Genomic DNA, 13,677 nt, shown 5'->3' on the forward strand with positions numbered 1-13,677 from the left:
AAACAAATACATACACACAAGGAAGTGAGGAGTGGTTTTAACAAAAACCTGAATGCTCTGAGAAAATCCATTGGACCGAGTCTTAATTGCACTAGCCCATACTACAGCATTAGCACCGACTTCCTAGTCACGGCATTGTAAGAAATGAAAACTATAATGATTATATGATGATGACATATAATATTATTATTAGATTAATAGAATTATAAAATCGTAGTTAGTGCGTATAGTGTCACACACTTATACTAGATGAAACAAATAAGAGTATTCAGCAAAATAAAGAAAAGATGTAACAAATAAGAGAGAGAGAGACAGAAGAAAAAGAGGAACAAAAGCACCTTCAATGGGCCCATGACATGTCTCCTCAATAGACCCCAAGATCGATGTGATTTTCATCTTTTTTTCTCTCTAATCTCCACTGCACTATCCCAATTCTTGCACCTTCTTCCTTCCCCTTTTTCCCTGTCATTTCTTGCCAAAAATACACTAACAATTCTCCACCAATAATCATGTCCAGTGAGAGACTAAACGATTCTGCAGAAGGGTCTTCACGATCTACCCCTCAGAAGCAACAGCAACAGCAACCACCACCAGCACCACCACCTTTGAGCCGCTACGAGTCGCAGAAGCGCCGAGACTGGAACACTTTTGGTCAGTACTTGAGGAATCAGACACCCCCAGTTTCTCTCTCACAGTGCAACTGCAACCATGTGCTTGACTTCCTTAGGTACCTTGACCAGTTCGGAAAGACCAAGGTTCATTTACATGGCTGTGTCTTCTTTGGTCAGCCTGACCCTCCTGCTCCTTGCACTTGTCCTCTCAGGCAAGCTTGGGGGAGCCTAGACGCGCTAATCGGACGCCTCAGAGCTGCCTATGAGGAACATGGTGGTTCACCGGAGACAAACCCGTTCGGAAATGGAGCTATTAGGGTGTATTTGCGTGAAGTTAAGGAGTGTCAATCTAAAGCAAGAGGAATTCCGTATAAGAAGAAGAAGAAGAAAAGGAATCAAATTAAAGCCGAAGACCCAGCAAAGTCTTCCAAGCAAGCAGCTTAATCGCCTTGCCTTCTTGGGATTAATGGTAAATTTTGTCTCACTCAAACTAACTCTGTATATTATTGAATTGTTATGAGGTTTAGGAACCATATACGGTTGCTATAGTATTTGTATAAAATTGTCCTTCATCTTAATTTCATGAAAATTAAGTAATTGGATCTAATAAGTTGTTGGAAATAACTTGAACAGATTAGTTAAGTGGACAATTATATGACACTGAGACTAGACCCTCCTAGGTTGTAGGTCTTGGGGTCTCATTTTATTCATAAAACCCTAGTCCTGGATCCCAAAACCCTAATTTGCATAATCTTGGGAAAAGTTGGAGTGTAAAACTGTGTTAATTAACTTTACCTACCCTCACTAGTATTAGATTCCATGATTAGAGTGGGGAACAATTTTCACTCTCTCTCTCCTCTCTCTTGCCAAAAACACTGTTCTTGTAGCTTCCTAATTAAAATATGCCTTGTTTACTTTTTTACTTATTTTGGCTCTTTCTTGATTCTGCGAGATTTTGTGCTCCCCATGGATGACCATGTGATATATCATACGTTGCATGTGATTTATATACGTATCTACGTGGGAAATAACTTATAAATAATTGAATTTATGCATGCTCTTCTCTATTTTCACTCTCACAGTTTAGAAGACAACATTATACTCCTCATCAATTCTTTCTCCAATATTGGTGCTTTAAAAATATAATAATGATTCCCTTGTGGTGGAACCGGATCAACCTTATATATATTATGCATTTGCTTCACATTTTAACAGATTGTTTATCTATTTTTAAATAATTTTCTTCCCTTTTTAGATTTGTTTAAACAAAATCATATGTGTGTAGAAAACTTGCAAGCATCCGTATTGTTTGTCATGGACTCTCTTCTACTTGATTGTCTTTTGTCCTTTACACACTTGTACAAGATTGAAGGTGCAATTTTTCAGTCTTTATTATACTATATATATCAGCTACTTGGGCTAAGATTGCAAGCAATCATTGTGATAGTGTTTCTGGATCATACGAAATTACATTATCTCGTTCTGACATATATATTATGATGGATACTTCAGTTGTCTACATTTAGAGTCATAATTCATCTACATATATAGATAGGGTAAGACCATGACTCTTATCATCTTTATATATAGAAACTCTATTATGTGCTCTTTATGCATACTTATTTAGGATTATATATGTATTGTTTCAATATACATACTACAATTTGTCCATATACATGAAAGCTTCGTGTGCAGTAATATTTCCTTATTAGGCTATTGTCTTACGAAGAAGATGGATCTCTAGTGAATTATTATTATGATTTTTTTTTTTTAAATTTTAAGTTGTACACACTTAATGTGTCATGCATTCCCAATCTGACTCTAAGATGTTCTTGCAAGGAGAGGAAACACCATTTCAACTAGAGCTCTTTGGTAACTGAAATCATTTTGGTTTTCTTTAATTTTAAAAGGGAAAGCCTCTCAAACGGTCCTTCAAATATCTATAAAATAAGATAGTAACTAAAATAACTTTGGTGTTTTACTCAAATGCTTATATTTTGATTTCTTTCCCTTTTGAATAAGAATATAGATCTGGACTGGCATGGTTTTATTGTACGTAGTATATGGATAGCCATTGATCCTCTGATGATTAAGCAAGTTTGATAAACTTTTACCCATGCTATTGGGATTGAGAGTAACTCTCAGATTTATTCTTCTCATCATCTCATGCTTATATTGATAGAGCTATCGTTCAAAACATAAAAGGGACAGTCAAAGATACAATAGTATCTTGTAGAGATTTGGAATTTTCAATTAAGACTATTAGATTATTGTGATACCTAGATTATGTAAATTGGATTGGATGAGTGTGTGTAATGTGTTCTTCGTGTTGTGACAAATGGTATCAAAATCATCCTAGTAATGTCATTTAGCTCAAAGCACTGTTGTGCATTGTAGGCTCTAACTAAGACTTCAAGAATTTTAGGGAAACTGTAATACATTGGATTATATGGATTAGATTGAGTGTGTTCCGTAGGTCGTGACAGTTATACAGGAAGCTCAACATCCCTTCTTTGTGATTAGGAATAATAATCTCGATTAAGGCTTTTTGAGTCTTGTTTGTGTTTTGGTTTATCTCTCCCATCCCAATAAATAAATAAATAAATAGAATGAACTTCATACAATGCTTGTTAGTATAATTAATATGATTAATAGTTGAAGTGAAGTCACCCAATGAGATATTAAAGGTGAAATACTTTGTGGAATAAGATCCTTTTCATTTCACTTGAAAAAGAGTCTATTTTACGATATATTAAGATTTTATTTTTTAAATCTAACATAATACAAACTATCACATCATTTAAAATTTTAAATAATTTGACACTAAATATACTTTCAAATATGTAATATTCAATATAAACCATGAAATGGAAATGATTATCTTCCACACCTCACAGGTTTAAAACTTTAAAATTTAAAGTTATTAAAAGTAAGTCAGTTATACGATCAAATTGTACACCAATAATCAAGTATAGTTATTAACTTCACTCTCTCTTAAAGTTTTAATAGTTTTTTAGTGGAGTTTATTAACAGGTATGTGTTGTTTTTTTTAAATAAAAAAAAAAAAAAGAGAGAGGTAATTGTCCTACATTGTTTAAGAAAATATATTATGTGTATTATAACTTATCATATTATCCTTTAAAAGTTATCATAATTTTTAAGTAGAGTTTGTAGTGTATTTTTGTATCCTTGTGGTTTTAAAAAACTTTCTAATACCATGCTAAGTTTTTAACTTAAGAAAAAGTACAGACATTGCTGTTGATTTGCTTGATCTACTAAACTTTAAATTTATGTACCAGCTAGCACATTTCTTTTCGAAAATATCTTCATCTTACATATTATGAGTTGGAAAGTAAGCACATGAGAGTCATAAAAATGTAGAGTACATACACCGAGGAATAAAACTTGAAACTCAAAAACTAGGTATGAGAGATGTAGTCATTGATTTACTGCTCCATGATTATATATGTTACTTTTGGTGAAAAAAAGAAATTAGGAACCAAACAGAGAAGTTCATGGGTGGACTTCCTGTTGTAATTGATGAATGTCTTTCATCTTCCACATCTCAGTGTTTTACTGGAAGGATATGTTTGGTGTTCCCAAGTAAGGTCCCTAATATAGTTTTATACTTTTATTGCAACTGTGACTCTATGAGATATACAGTGTTTTAGATAAGCTAGGAGACAAGATGTCAGAAAATGTAACAGTAACCCTAACTCCCAGAATAAATATTCTTAACAACTCTGAATAATACATATAGCTAGGCACTGCAACATATATAAAATGGCTAGCTAGTTTTCCTTTTGTTGCCATTATAGGCTGAATCTAGCATCAATAGAGGACACACACTCTCTCTCTCTTATTTTGAAAATGGTCACTCATCACTATTTCATTTATGTAAAAAAATTCTCTATACCCAAATCTGAAAACTCTCTCCACTAGTCTCCATGGATGAGCACTCCTTACCTTCACTCATCATCACTTTCTCTCTCAAGACAGCATCAAGCACTCCACCCAATCGTCCATGGCATTAGCATCTTGGGTTTTGGGTTGATTTGGGTTTTCCAAATGGGTTTGCTATTAGGTTTTCCATTGGAGGTTTGTTTTAGCTGATTTCAGTTGGGTTTGGGCTGGGTTTAAGTAGATTTCCATTAATTTTAGATTGATTGTGTTTGGATTTTTGATTTTGGGTTGATTGTGTTTGGATTTTGATGATGTTGTAATGGATGTGTTTTGGTGGTGGTTGGGTTGTAGTGGTGGTGGTGGTGGTTGGGTTGCAGTGGTGCTAGGCAAGGTGGCCTTCTAGACATTGAAGAGATGAGGGGAAGAGAGAGAAAAAAATCTGTTCAGTGAGAGTGGAGAGAGAAAAATAAAATAAAATAATCATATAGAAAGCTACAATAACCTTGTATATATGCACGGTTACTGTAGTAATTTTGCATATAAACATTGTTTTAAATAGACTGATATGGGTAGTTTTTTAACAAAAATGTGTAAAATTTGCAACTTTTTTTTATGGTGCAAGTGCCCTTAAAGCACATAAAGTATCACATCTTTGCCAAATTTGCATGTTGAACAATCATTAAGTGTACCTAAACAAATTGTACATCTTGTTTTACAATGGTTAAAAGTGAAAATTTATGATTGGTGTGCAAAAAAAGTTATACTAATAATAGGTTATGCAAAAGTGATATTGTTAAATCTCTGAGGAATGTCATATAAGGGATTAGAAATAGAACAAAATTTTCTTCTAAACCAATTTAAAATAATTTTCTCCAACTTACTACATGATGATTTATAAAATTATTCAAATGATTTATAATACTATTCATATATATTATTTAAACAAGCCATCACATGACTTATTAAAGAATTATTCAAATGATTTATAATACTATTCATATATATTATTTAAACAAGCCATCACATGACTTATTAAAGAGGTCATGTAACTAAAAGTACATGTGAACGATCATTTTAATTGTCATATAGTGAGTTGGAGGAAAATTTCTCTATATTAATTTGGAGGTAAACTTTTTCCAAAGTTATAGGATTCAGGAAAAATGCTTCCTAAAATGTCATATGTCATATGTCATAAGAGCATTCACATCAAAGCATTTAAAATTTTTAGCTTTTAGTAACTTAGAAAGCCACTTTATTTATTTTAATACCTCACTTTACAATACACTCAACATCAAAAGTTCTATTTTAACATATAACACAATAAAATAATATAAACAACACAATAATCAATAACTACAATCACCACCACCACCACCACCTCCGCCACAGCCTTGACTAGCCATGACAACCACCGCCATAGCCATAGCCACTGATGCCATAACCATTGACACCACCACTAAGAATGGCAAAATTGGACATGACCCGTGAATTCGATATAACACGACATGATATTAGCAGGTTATGAGTTAAGACTTAATAGATTCGTATCATATTCGGGTTGACACGACTGACCCGTTTAATAAACGAATTGGGTTAGTATTCAATCCATGGAACCCGTCTGACCTGTTTAAATTTCATTTTACTAATATATCCTTCAAACCCCAAGTATATAAACTTATTAGTTGTTGTGGTTTATTTTCTTTGACATATTGTGATTGATTATTTGTGATATTGAGATATGCTTTAGTTTTGAATGATTATTTGTGATACAGTTACTCGTTAGTTTTGAATTTTATATTAAAAATATTTATTTGTTTGTTTTTTTATATATATTTTTTCATTTTGATAAAATCTGATAAACAGATTGACACGACTCACTCGTTTAATAAATGGGTTGTATTAAGGTTGAGGAATTTTGACCTATTTAATAAACATATCGGATTAGTGTTGACCCATATAGTCGGATACTCATGAGTTGACACAACACGAACTCGACATGCAAACACGAATTGCCACCCTTAACCACCACCCACAATCGCAACCCCTAACCACTACAACCCCTACAAATTGCAACCCACCACACCCAAAACAAATAACCACCCTAAAACCTCCATCAACACCACCCATTGAGACTACAACTAGTAGAAGCCCCAATTCCGGTGGCCTAACCACCACCCATTGACCACCACAACTCAACCGAAACCCAGCCTCCGCCAACACCCCGCCACAACTCAACCCAGTCACAGCTCAACTGAAACCTAGCCACCACCAACACCCAGCCACAGCCATTGAAACCCAACCACAACCCACCAAAACCACTCACACAAACCCACACCAATGGCCTAGCCACTAATGAGGGATGACCACCATGGCGACGAAAAGATAGATTGAGACTAGCAACCTGGGCCACCATGTGAGAGGAGAGAGATGAAAAGAAGTGAGAGAGGAGATAAATGGGAATGGTTGTGAGTCTTGTGGTGCAGTGTGCTATGGACGAGAAGGAAGAGGGGAGAGAGGAGAGAGAAGGAAATGAAAAAAATAAAATTGAATAAAATATTTATAACTACTAGCTAAAGTGATCTGCTAGTAGTAACAGATCATTGTAGCTAGTTGCCAATATTTTTTAGATATAACGCCACTGCTGTGACAGTTTTTTAGTGTTTGAAGTCATAAAAATAGCATTTAACTTATTTTACCAACTTTGTTGTGAATGATCTAACTCTTTTAACTTAACGACTTGTATTATGAGTTGGCAAAAATATAATTGGTCAAGTAATTTCACAATCATCTGATATTTTGTTTCGTTGGATTGGAAAATAAGAATATGGACCTTTAGTTGTTAGAATTGAAACTCAGGCGATTTTTGAGCAAGTTGTATTCATAACTTTCTTAGGATTTTTGTTTTCCTTTTTAATTTTATAAGATATAACATGGTGTCGAGTATTATTTTTACAGGATCAAACAACAGGTGAACCGGATGGGAAGGTTACAGGAAATCAAATATTCAAAAGTCTCATCTACATATGCTTCAAGATCCCCTCTTTAAAAGTAGTTATATATATGTTAGTGTCTAGTTCTGAATAATCTTGTTCCAGCAAGGTAGTCTCAGTGGCCCGCATCTTGCTAGAAATGTACCACCTTGTAAGTTCTTAATACATCCTAGACTTTTTTAGATTAGCAATACTATACATGTCTAGCTATATTATTTCTTTAGAAGAAACAATAGTGTATCTATTCTCTGGTCTTGAAGATCACCTAAATTTCTACAATAAATTCACCTGATATCACCACTTCATAGATTAATTACTCACCAATCATCCCAGGTAATGGTTTATCGTTTATTTATTCTAAAGAAGTACACATATAGGAACATATGTACTCATCCCAAAAAAAAATAAAATAAAATAAAAAATGTGCGGACTGAAGAAATAAAACTACTAAACAATTTATTCCACAATGATTATAATAATGGTAATCTGAATTTTATTTATTTTATTTTCTACTATAAGACAAGGGTAGACAAGATAGGGGAGAATTTTTTGTTTTAATTCCTTACCACTGTTCCAAATCTCCATTATTTTATTTAAATTATAGTTTATCTGTATAGAAACAGCCTTTTAAAACAGTCTCTTAAAATTGCAATTTTGTTAAGTACAGTCTAGTTAGCCCCAGTTTTTTTTTTTTTCTTTTTCTTTTTTTATCTGATCCTAATAAGCTATATCCAAAAAAAAAAAAAAAAAAAAAAAAAAAAAAACAGAATAAAATAATTGTTTCAGGAGCATGCAACAATAGTACACTCAATCCTCATGGCTACCAGCTGAAAAATCAGTTGGGTGAACAATGGAAGGATAAAGAGGAAGAGTTGAAAGCCATGAGGATTGAGTGTAGTATGATATTAACCTAATTTTGTCTTCCTCTTTATCCTTCCATTGTTCACCCAACTGATTTTTCCCCACAAATTGCCTTTGTTCCCTCTCTGTCAAATGCCTATCATTTTCTATCCATTAAGATTACCAATAAAAATTACCTCTATTGGAGGTCTCAGCTTTTCCATATCTTAGAGAGATCAAGACCTTCTCGGCTTTTTATTTGATGGCTCCAACCCATGTCCCCCTGTCAATAACATCACAACTCCAAATCTTGCCTTGCTCCCTTGGATTCTTCGAGACCAACTCCTAATGAGTCCCCTAATTTCTTCTCTCCAACAAACCTGACGACACTCTACCCCTTGTTTCTCTCACTACCTCTCATGAAATTTAGGCCACCCTTGAATCATCGATTGCCTTTGCTTCCAATACCCATATTTTTCAAATCCATATGCATCTCCAAAGTCTCAAATAGGGTGACTTATTGGTCACACAATTTCCGCATAAAGCATATTCTTTTGCTGATGAACTCACTCCAGCTGGTATGCCTATTTCTACTCAGAAGTTTAACATTTGTGTTTTCAAAGGCCTTAAACCTGATTTCCATTATTTGTTCACCACCTTAGCCACTTTTTCTAGTCCTATTTCTTTCCAAAAATTTACACAATCTCCTCCTTAGTCATGAGCTTTTCACTCAGATGCCTTTTTTCATTTGTTTTTTGTTACAAAACCCTGTAAAACCACACCTCATGCAAATATTACTCAACGTCACCCTTCTTCTTTTACCAAGGGTTTTGGTCCTCATTCTTACAGCGGTGGCCATTATCGCAATGGAGGTTCAAGATACAATGACTATTTTAATACAAGCTAGTGGTGGCCAAATCTTTCATGGGGACAATCGTACCCAAAGCTATGACAATTGTTCTTGCTATTAGATCTGAAACGGTTTCAATCATATGGCTACTACCTATTATCATTGCTACTTGAACCCAACACCCTCCTCCATCAGCTCAAATCTTGCTAGTCTAATTATACATGATGATTATTGTTAGGTTCTAAGATTTTAGGAATTAATGTATTAGAACTTCAATTTGTATTATGTTGGCAAACCATGATCAAAACATAGAGTCTAGATTTAGGCTTACTCAAAGTGTGTTTATTTGTAAAATTGGAATCGAGTGATTATAGAAATTATTGGACAAAATTTGCAAGGTTCAATCGATCGAAAATTAGACTTGATCGATTGAACCACGTGCAAATTTATTTTTCTGCAAAAATTTCAATTCAGCCCAAGCCTGTTTGACGTGTAGGGTTTTGTTTTTTACTTCAAGTATAAAAACAAAATCCCTAACTATGTTTTAGAAGTCTTTTGATGGTTGTGTGTTGAATTTTGTGTGAGATTTAGAGGTGTTTACCTTCATACATACACTTAGGGTTATTAAGATCAAAGTTCATGTCAAGAACTTGGTGATCTTTTTAGTTACTGCATAAAGAACTTTAAAGAAGATCTAAAACTTCTGAGTGGAGTCTCAAAGTCACAAGTAGGAGAACTTGTAGTTGCAGTAGATCAAAGAAAGAAGTAGTCCATAGATTCTGAGCTATCATGGGATCGTGGTAGTAAGTTTTCTATTCGAGGTAGCAATAAAATGTTAATGGTCTAAGTTCTATTATACAAATTTCAATTCTTTCATAGTGGATCTGTTTTACCTTGAGGATAGTTAGGCTAAATCCTCTCTAAGTTTTTACCAGTTTGGTTTTCCTGGATTATCATATTGTTGTGTTCTTTATATTTTTGCATTATTTACATGATATGACTCTATTGTATTAACCTAAATTTAAATAATTTATCTAAGTAATCACTTAGCTAAATAACTAGGTTAAACATCTTGTGTTAAGGGGTCTAAAAATGTACAATTATTGTGGCTTTGAGCATCTTCATGTTGGCAATGACAAGGTCGTCCCATATGGTCTCACATTGCTCTATCTCTCTCTATACCCCTTCTTCTTCCTCTCATCTCTTTAATGTTCTTCATGTTCTCTCTATTACCAAATTCTTGCTTTTAGTTCATGAATTTTGCAGATGGAACGGCGTTTTCCTTGAATTTCGCCCATTTCATTTCTTCATTAAGGACCAAGTCACTAAGAAAATTCTTCTTTGTGGGGCCATTGAATCCGGATTTTCCATGCATGCTCTCTTCCATCACTCCTAATTCTACCTATCCTAGTGCTCTTGTGTCTGAATGTGTTGATTCCATTTGTTAGCATCGTGGTCTTGGTAATCCTTGTTTTGTTGCATATCAAATTATTGTAATTTTGGTAAAAAGAAATTATTTTGGACATAAATTTAAATAATGACCCCTTATTTTGACTAATGCATTTTTTTTCCTTCTAATTACTCTTATGTTATACATAGCTCATTAAATTAAATTGTATTTAATGTATACCATATGTAATTTAATTATATTTTATTTAGAATAATGTTAGAAATACAAACTACTTTATAAAAATTTTACAAACTGCTGATGTAGTGAGTGATTATTAATAAATGAAAATGTGATATTAATTGTGGGTTTAATGAAAACTAATAAGAGGTTAGTCACATAAAAAAAATTAAAATATTGTAAAATAGTGTGTAGATGTAGCATTACTTATTTATTTATATTTAATTGACTTATATATTTTTAGACATGTCTAGAGTTATCTTATTTTTTTTTTGGCAAAGACAAAAAGCCGTATTATTTGAAGAAAATTTTCTTTTACATCAGAAAATATTATATGTTAAATCAAAATTATAAACATTCTTCATGTATTAGCAATAAATATATATTATATACATATCAATATATATATATATATATATATATATATAGTTTGGCCTCCTTAAATTTTTTTTTTTTTTGACTCCGCCACTACTTCCTTCCTCTACTTATGGTGATTGTTATTTTGTACCATTTTTATTATTGTTATTGTTATTCGAAATATATATGGATCTTTCTAATTTCATTAAAATCTAATGTGTTTGATATTTTTCTTCAATTTCAATATGGTTGAGCGCCAATTTTCTACTAAAATTAAATCCATACAAACTTATTAGGATGGTGAATTTCACAAATTAAATACTTTCTTTGACAAATGTGACTTTATTCATCTTCTCTCTTGCCCCACGCACATGAACAAAATGGTAAAATTGAACACCATCATATGCTTGTCGGTGAAACCTGTTTATCATTACTAGCTCATGTCTTTTTTACACAAAATTATTAATATTTTGCATATTTTCAAAAACCAAACTAGACTAGCCAATTCAATTGTTTCAGCTGGAAATTGGATCTCATTAAGTCTAGTTAAAACCTCCAAAACCAGTAAATATTGAGAACTGGAACCTTTTCCAATTGTTTAATAGTTCCGGCTTTTAAAACTATGGTATTTTACCTTTAAAAATATTTTATATCCTATAAATAGAATGTTGTCGGGTGTGTCCTATGTCTTTCCCCTTTTGCCAATTGTTTTAAATCCTCCTTGGATTACAATTTTCTCAAGATATTCAATTGTGTACGTTATCCATTCATTCGTCACTATATATAATCACACAAAATGGAGTTTTGGTCTGCACCCTATGTCTTTCTTGGTTACAGACTTGTGAACAAAAACTAGAAAATCGAACAAAGATAGCAAAAATAAAAAACCCCTGGTTCAATTGAACAAACCAGGAACTAAAATGTTTAAATCTTTTCTGTTATGTATAGCGAGTGTGTGTTGAACACGTCGAAACTCAATGTTGCAATCGGCATTGCCGTCCATATCTGCCCCTAGAAGTCTTTGCAACGGTTGCGATGTAAGGTGTATGTCGTCCTAGTGTGGATGGAGTGCTTTTTCCCTTCGGTAGCTTCTCTGTCTAATGGGGTTATTGTCAGTTCACAAAACCTAATGGGAAAGGGGTTTGATGATACACAGAAAATCAGTAGGCTGAATGTTCCGGACTTCAATGATCTAACAATTGCTTGGAATGCCTGAAAAGGAAAACACACGATTAAAGGTGATCGGGGTGGACCAGCCAAGAACCCTCCGATGCTTAAGTTAGTTTCTCTCTTAAATTCTAGAGTTCCAATTTTTTAGGAGTTGTCTCATACATTCCTTCATTTGATATGAATAAGTGTTTATATAGTATGCATTTGAAGTGGTTACTTCTCTTGTAACTTCCCTTATATTTGAGGAAGTTAGAAGGTTTAAGGTTAACTTCCACAACTGCTGTAAGAGTTAGAATATTCAATCTTATCTTCCATAACTGTCATTGGAAGTCAAGTTCTTAGTAAGAAGTTATAGCAATGAACCTAGATTTTACTCATGCTTTGGAATAGTAACACGTGGTTCAATTCACTAGCTCTTGTAGATAAACTTTTCTGGAATTTTCTCAAGAGTCTGGGGTCGTTCATGTGTTTTCCCCATGGACAACCCATGTTCCTATGGATGACTGTCATACTAGGTAGAACCATTCTTACTTTCTTAACCTAGACGACTCTCATGGACGAATTAGGTTCAATTTTCAATTCACCATCAATTGCCCCATTGTCCAAGGGTCATCTAGAGCAATGTAAAATTTATTGTTGTTCTTTGGACATGTCTTATGTTAGTTGTTAGATGTCGTGCCCCGTGTCACGACCTCATTGGTGATTTCGATTTACCTTTTCGAGGAATATGCCACGTGTCATTCTTTGGTTGGTCACGTCGTTTCAGATGCCAAACTTCATTGCTTATAATCACTTGTGTAGGCAATGCCAAAGTTCATTGCTGCGTCTAGGCAGGTCATAGAAATGAACAAAACGAGAATCTTGCTTGAGACGAGGATCCAGGAGGTCAAGAATGACTGCAAGGGGTGGGCTGAGGTGGCAGCCAAGGCTAAAGACGAGGCCAAGGAGTTGCAAAACCTCGTCGAAGAGCTCAGAGCTGACATTGTTGAGAAGGACACTCGTCTTGACTACCTTCAAAAGAGGAATGACGAGCTAAGTACCCTTCTTAATAAGGCAAAAGAAGATGCGATAGTGGAGTTCAGAGCTTCTGAACAGTTCACTGATCTACTAGACACCAACTACACGGCAAGCTTTGAAGACTTTTGCATGGATGCTATGGAAAACTTCCCTGAAGTTGACTTTAGCTCTAACAAGCTCAACCTTAGTGCTGCAAGCTCTCTCCTCTAGACGAGCTTTGAAGATGTGAATATTGAATATGATGCCACCACACAGCTTGTCCATGACGAGCCTAACGCCGGAGATGACCCCCCTCAGTGAAAGTTAAATTTT

General features: G+C 34.0%; 1 protein-coding gene across 1 annotated transcript; it reads left to right on the forward strand.

Moving 5' to 3' along the window:
* The first annotated feature begins 294 nt into the window (after positions 1 to 294).
* LOC126726194 (protein LIGHT-DEPENDENT SHORT HYPOCOTYLS 10-like) lies at positions 295 to 7,796 on the forward strand. Its single transcript, XM_050431389.1, has 2 exons — positions 295 to 1,080; positions 7,470 to 7,796. Exon 1 carries the CDS (start codon positions 510 to 512, stop codon positions 1,053 to 1,055), a length of 546 nt encoding a protein of 181 aa, XP_050287346.1. The 5' UTR covers positions 295 to 509; the 3' UTR covers positions 1,056 to 1,080; positions 7,470 to 7,796.
* The last annotated feature ends 5,881 nt before the right edge of the window (positions 7,797 to 13,677 follow it).

This window comes from Quercus robur, chromosome 5 (assembly GCF_932294415.1).
Source record: "Quercus robur chromosome 5, dhQueRobu3.1, whole genome shotgun sequence".
NCBI classification, from domain to species: domain Eukaryota; kingdom Viridiplantae; phylum Streptophyta; class Magnoliopsida; order Fagales; family Fagaceae; genus Quercus; species Quercus robur.